This window comes from Rhododendron vialii, chromosome 3a, assembly GCF_030253575.1.
Source record: "Rhododendron vialii isolate Sample 1 chromosome 3a, ASM3025357v1".
NCBI lineage: Eukaryota > Viridiplantae > Streptophyta > Magnoliopsida > Ericales > Ericaceae > Rhododendron > Rhododendron vialii.
The window spans coordinates 10629583-10636536 of NC_080559.1; the positions used below are offsets into that span (position 1 = coordinate 10629583).

A 6954-nucleotide genomic window follows, 5' to 3' on the forward strand; every position below is an offset into this window, starting at 1 on the left:
ATTTTATAGAGGAACTCATACAATTGTTCATAGCCATGCGAGGCTTCCAAGTCTTCAAGCGTGGGCTGCCAATTCCACGAATTCGGCTGAGCCAAGTCTTCAAGCGTGGGCTGCCAATTCCACGAATTCGGCTGAGCCTCATCCATTCCACAAAGTCCACAAAGGCTGCCAATAATTAAGATTAAATCCACAAACCCAATCAAGCTTACTGTTTATTTCAACATTTGCCACTGCCTACATTCTTGTTTAGAGGGGCTGTTAATATGTACGTAGTAAACAATGATAACTTATGAAATTTTTTCGCCAAGGACATTATCAAAGTAAAATTATGACGTGTCACCGAACCTTACCCTTTCTTCTCCTTCTCCCCCTCTCTCTATGAAGTACATCGGTCCATTAAAAGGGCCTTTTTTTTTTGGCATGAAAAAGAACTTCATAGAGGAAAAGGGCCATACAACTAGGGCTACATATAAATTGACCCGTTCGTGAATTATTCGATACTTGACTCGAAAAGGTTGGTTGGAAGTTGATTAGTCTACTAAACGAACTGAATAACCTCAATTTTAGGTTCATTTAATATGTTCAAGTGCCTTGAAAAGTGTTTAAAGTGCATCAAAAACTATATTTTTTATACTCTTCTAGCCTTATTTTTTATATGTTAAATTGCCTTGAACTTAGTTTTGTACAAAGCAAAATTTCATTTGCTGCTCTAGACATGTACGATAGCATAAGTAAATATCTTTTTTTTTTTACTTGCTAAGGCTCGTGATCAAGCTTAAATTCGATTCAAACCTAAGCAAGCTTGGCTTGTCAAGTTTTTATTGTGCTCGAGCTGTCCTAAAAGTCATCTCGATTTGGCTCATTTGCAGCCATATTTACAATTGTCTTTCTCAATTTCCCTTTGTTGTAACCTAAAACCTTAAGGGCTTGTTTGTTTGGACCAGGGACTCAAAAGTACCCCTGCACATGGTCCTTAATAAATTTTTTCTTTTTATCTATCTCCACTCATTACTCTTAAAAATGTCCCTCAAAATCCAAACCGAACAGGGTCTAAGAGTTTAGTGGTATTGAGGTATCATTTCGTAGTGCCCAACACCTTTTTTTACAATATATTCTTGTGGGGTTTATATATTTAGTAGAGAGCTCCACACAAAAGTGTGGTGGAGAAGGGTGTTAGGCACCCCACGTTGTGGTGCCCCCACCCAATAAATTTTCACTAAAAAGAGAACAAGCAAGTAGAAAATCATTTGTTCTGAGGGGCAACTTCAGAATTTTGGTTTAGCGGTGACAAAAATGTGAAGAATTCTTTTATATATATATATATATATATATATATATATATATATATATATATATATATATAAAATAAGCATATTAAAGATTTATTGGGCCTAGTTTGTTTTGTTTTGTTGAATTATATTATCTATTTACTCACAAATTGAGGTGACTTTTCATTTACTTTTGCTACGAATGAATTATCGAGTGCTAACATACTAAACAAAAGTTTAATTATGTGTAAAAATACAAAATTTTAGTGCACCCTCTAAACTCAGGCGAACCCCCTCAACACCATGTGGAGCCGCTTACTCTCTTTATCTGGTCCATGTCCAACCCGCCCGACAAAAGAGCAACGCCCATAAATTGGAGGCTCTAGTGTTCTGGGTTAAAAACCAAAGAGTGAAGAATCGAGATCGAGAGAGAGAGAGAGAGAGAGCCAAAAAACGAATATGGAGTGGAATCATGGGAGTTACCTAAGACCAGTACCCCCTTTTGTTTCTCCCCCAGATAATTCCATGGGTTTTCTCTACAACTACTATGACCACCACCCAGGTAATAATACTATTATCATTCATTATCTCTTGTTTTGGTTTTCTCTTCTCTTTTTTCGATTTTGATAAGTTGAAAAAAAGCATTTGCATGGCTCATAATATCAGCTACTACTGCGTTGATATATAGACCTCATGATTATTCCTAAAATCTCAAACTTTCTTTCTATTTTCGAGTGCTTCAAGCTCATAATATGTCCGAGGTTCAGATTCAAAAGAAAGCTTCAATTGCAAAAAGTAGTAAAGAAAGAAAAAGCCTTTTTAAAAGCTTGAATCGTGCTTTTCAACTTCTGGGGTCTGTAAATCCGTACACTGCTATATATTAGAGAAAATTTTTTTAACGGCCGTGCCGTGAATAGTTATTTACGGAGTCATATGCGATCGTCCAAAAGTGTTTTGGACAGTTAGGATGTTGATAAAACTTTTCTGGAAGAGAGTGAAACTTTTCTCGTCAAAATCCGGACCGCTCAGAACACTTTTGGATGGTCACGATTTGTTGATGATGTAAATAACTTGTTCACGGCTATAAGTTTCTCTCATATACATATATGTGTACATTGACTTAATGGGAGAAAGAAGCTACAAAGCTTGATCAGTAAACTTGTTAATGGAAAGAAAAAGGTTAAAGGGCCCATCGAGAGGTTTATGATTTGATTTACAGGCTTAAACATGATGAAGTATCCGGCGGTGGTGGGGCAAGGGTCGTCGGCACACGCATTGGGGAGTGGATCAATGAAAGATGTGATGATGATGAGTGGGAATGCTCGTGATCAGATGGGGGATCAGAAGAAGAAGAGGCTGAGCACCGAGCAGTTCGACTCGCTGGAGAGTAGTTTTCAGGAGGAGGTGAAGCTGAACCCTGAGAGGAAGATGAAGCTGGCCAAGGAGCTGGGGCTGCACCCGAGACAAGTGTCGATTTGGTTCCAGAACAGGAGGGCTAGGTGGAAGGCTAAGCAGCTGGAGCAGCTCTACGATAGACTTAAACACCAGTTCGAAGTTGTTTCTAATGAGAAGAAACAGCTCAAACGTGAGTTTGATGTTGTTTCTGGGGAGAATAAGCACCTCCAAGAGGAGGTACATCTCTCTCTCTCTCATTATGAGCTTAGTTTCACGCTTGCGCTCTCATTTACGCAAGCGCATTATATGGCTAATTAGGTTAATATCAATGCTTGGCGTAAGTATTTATGCACATAGATTTGGGCACAGATGCATCCAAAGCTATCCAATGAACATGGATCGACCCCTCACTAGTTTGTAGCGCTCACGTGCATTTGATGTTTTAATTTGCGAAGTATGCATAAAATTTTTCTCGCATGGTTTTTATTTTCAGCAATGCTACATTCAAAAAATATACAGTACGTGAAGATTTTGAAAGCATCGCATATTCATATATTTACTAGTTTTTTTTTTTAGTTTGAATATAAAAAACTAGTAAGTTTGCTACGTCAGTTTTAGCACTTTTTTTTTGTTTTTATTTCTGTGATCATAGATAGATGTTTGTTGGTGGTATATATGTTTATAATATAAGGGGACTTGATTTTTACACTCCTCTTAATTTTATCCAAATACACTCTTTTTCTTATTCTTTTTTTTTTTTTTGGAATAATGTGAAATCGCATGATTACCCTTTTCATGTGTAAAGAAAAAAATTGTATGAAGTATAGTTTCTATATAAATGAAGACAAAAATACAGTGCACTTAGACGAAAGAGGAGTGTGAAAATTAATTTCCATAAGAAAATTGTGTTAATACTGAAGCAAATCATGAATGCTTTCTAGATATATATATATATATATATATATATATATATATATACACACACACGCGTTTTGTTTATAAAAAAAGAAGAAAGAAAGAAAGAAATGTGAGTGTTTTTTTTGTGAGTTATTGGTTAACTAGTACTAAATATTTGTGTTTGTTAACTTTAACATCGGTTGGCTTGGTGGTGAAGACAAAGAGACTTACGACGATTTGCATTTTGCACCCTTTTAAAATTTCCGAAACTTTTTCGGTGCTATTAAGGGCCCGTTTGGACAAATAAGCCACAGTGGCTTATTTTTTGTTCTTATTCAAATTTTTTTCGTATCATTTGACTTATTGTCATTTTTTTTGGAGATTATTGCATCCTCACGACAAGAGGAATCTAAAAAGTAAAAATTTTTGACCGAAATCCAATTTTTTTTGAATAAAGACGAAAAATTGGCTTATTGATTTTTTTTTTGTCTTTATTCAAAAAAAATTGGATTTCGGTCAAATTTTTTTACTTTTTAGATTCCTCTTGACGTGAGGATGCAATAATCCCCAAAAAATGATAATAAGCCAAGTGACACGAAAAAAATTTGAATAAGGACAAAAAATAAGCCAAAGTGGCTTATTTGTCCGAACACCCCCTGACTATTATGAGACTAGTTGATATGAGACTTTGTCATGGTTTCAATTAGGTCATTTTCATTGTTCCCTTGGCAATTAGTTCATGTCCACATAAACTGTCCTAACACCCTGAGTTATTGAAATTTTATCAAACACTCCTAATCTCTTTGGACTTGGAGCTAGCAGTACACATAAATACTGTAAATTTTCTCACTCCGATCCACAGAAGGGTTGATGCTTCTAGGATGCTAAACAATTCTTGGTCATTGACCATGGACATAAAAAAAAAAACAAAAAAAAAAACAGAGAAATAATAGCTATTAATTGCACACTGTTATAGTGTTATTACGTACGCAACTTGAAATTTCTAATGTACAGTAATTAAGTTCCTGTCTGATGATCTGTGAAAAAAAAAAACAGGTTTCGGCATTGAAAGCCATGCTGAAGGAAGTCACGACAGCCATGAAGAATCATCACCAGGTGATCTCCGCAGAGATCTCTGGTGAAGACACAGTGGAGAGCACGTCCGTAGGGAATCGGAACTCGTTACTGTTGACTCGTCACCAGCAGCAGCAGCAGCAGACTATCGCCCCTAATGAGGATCATCATCAGGTAAACAACTATCACGCCTTCAGTATTGCCGATGACTACAACCCGGTGGAGGTGATGCCGCCACCGCCGCAGCTGGCCAATTACTGGAATAATGTTACGCCCTCTTCTTATTCTTAGATTTTTTTTCCTTAGCTTAATTAGATTATCTCTAACTTGGGAGTAGGACTAGGTTAACTTGCTTTTTATGCCTCGGGACAGATGGCTGGATACAGATCAAGATACTGATGTTTAATGTGTATGGGTCTCGTATATGTCAATCGTTGCGAGACCCACATACATCAAACGATTCGGACCATTTTGAGTGAGATAAATCTGTGTCTAGACATCTTTATCTGTAGCATAAATTTATATTAATTCCGTTTTAGCAGGATTGTCGCGGTTCATGTTAGTACTCTTTTTCCTTATTTCCAACCCTTGTTGCAGTTTGTGTTAAGTTTATTTTTATCTATCTAGTTGACTATATCTTCTTGAGTTAAAGTTCTACTGATTTGAATTGAGCTTATCAGGTGATGCCTTGATGCTCTTCCGGGTATGCATATATGGTAGTGTAATGTTGTGTGTAAAGTTTTTTTTTGAACGGCCAAAAAAAAAGTTGTATCCGTATAGAGTGTATACGTATATAAACTCGATAATGGATACATCGAGGAAGAAAGAAAGCAAACCATCCAATTAGCCCATGACATACCATGTAGCCGAGAGATCGATGTAGAAATAGAAAAGAAAACACATCCAACCAAATATTGGGAGCAGGACAAAAGAAAGAGAAAAATTGAAAATGAGGGCATATCAGCAACAAGGATGGAGGTCGCCACGACAATGATTTCAAAAAATGTTATTGCTATAATAAAAAAAAAATTATCTCCAATTATATAGACTCGCCACTATTAGATTTTTTTCATTAATTTTTGCCATTTTTGTTATATAGGGAGTTTGTTTTTTTTTTTTTTTGCTCGGCAAACGAAACTTTTATAAACTCGAAAGAGATACATCGAGGGAGCGAAAGAAAAGGAAAAAGAAAATAAAATAAACATCCAACAAATAGTTGAATGTAAACACACCTAAATCTAAATTACAATTTCACCTTTCGGATTCCATCGAGATATCCCTTAAAATCCTCCACCATACAAACCTTAATGTTATATAGGGAGTTTTAAATCCTGTAGTTTTTTTTTTAACAAGAGAAAGCAGGCCCAAAACATAATGTCCAAAATCAAATTCAATGGGCCAAGTGAAATATTTGAAACAAGAAGTCTACATTAAGAAAAATTAAACTACACATTGTGCTTTTTATGCAAATTAAACTCTGTGGAAAAAGACAAAAAGAAAGAAAAATTAAAAACAAATAGAAAGAAAGGAAGCAACGTATCCATGGCTGTGATTGAACGGCATAAGATTTGCGCATGCATTGAGAAGCGTATTGCTCGACGTTTTGATGTCGATGTTATCATCGATGTTTTCAATTAATGACATAAAATAGCATCACAATTCAAGATACCTCAATCACTTTAAGAGATAGATTAAATTGACATAACTTTTCTTGCTACTGTACGCGCACACGACAAACAACATTTATTATAACTTTTAGTATACTATTTTAATATTTTCGAAAGTCGATAAATAAGCAAAAAAAGAAAAAGAAAAACTCACTTAAGGAAGAACAGCCACAACCAAGACGTTGATTATAACACCGCTTCCTGTACATGGCTGCCAAGTACGTTTCGAAGGCTTCCATCTGGTGTGGAAAATACCTCTTAGGCCATCTCCAGCCGGACCAACCCTTGCTTTCTCAAATGTGTGTGAAATTTTCGTTAAAAAAGCTTGATTAGATATGGAACACTCCAATGGTTTTTTTTTTTTTTTTTATATTTATCAAACCCTTGCATAAAATCTTTTGAGGAATTCCAAACCTATTCCGAAGGTCTATTTTAACCATTTTTTTTTATGAAAGATTTGTTGAAAAATGAAATTTTATCCAAGGGAATTTGGTGGACCCACACCGCTTGAGGTGGGCCCAACAACAATTAACAAATTTCATTAAGAGATGAATGAGAAATTCTCATTGTAGGAATTGGAAAACCAAATTATGTTAAAGGATGCGCGCGCGCTCATTGTCGCCGAACATCTAGATGAGACCGGGGCCGGAACC

General features: G+C 35.9%; 1 protein-coding gene across 1 annotated transcript; it reads left to right on the forward strand.

Moving 5' to 3' along the window:
- Window positions 1–1663: 1663 nt before the first annotated feature.
- On the forward strand, window positions 1664–5139 carry LOC131318418 (putative homeobox-leucine zipper protein ATHB-51). Its single transcript, XM_058348151.1, has 3 exons — window positions 1664–1830; window positions 2488–2900; window positions 4617–5139. Exons 1-3 carry the CDS (start codon window positions 1728–1730, stop codon window positions 4923–4925), a joined length of 825 nt encoding a protein of 274 aa, XP_058204134.1. The 5' UTR covers window positions 1664–1727; the 3' UTR covers window positions 4926–5139.
- Window positions 5140–6954: the final 1815 nt, after the last annotated feature.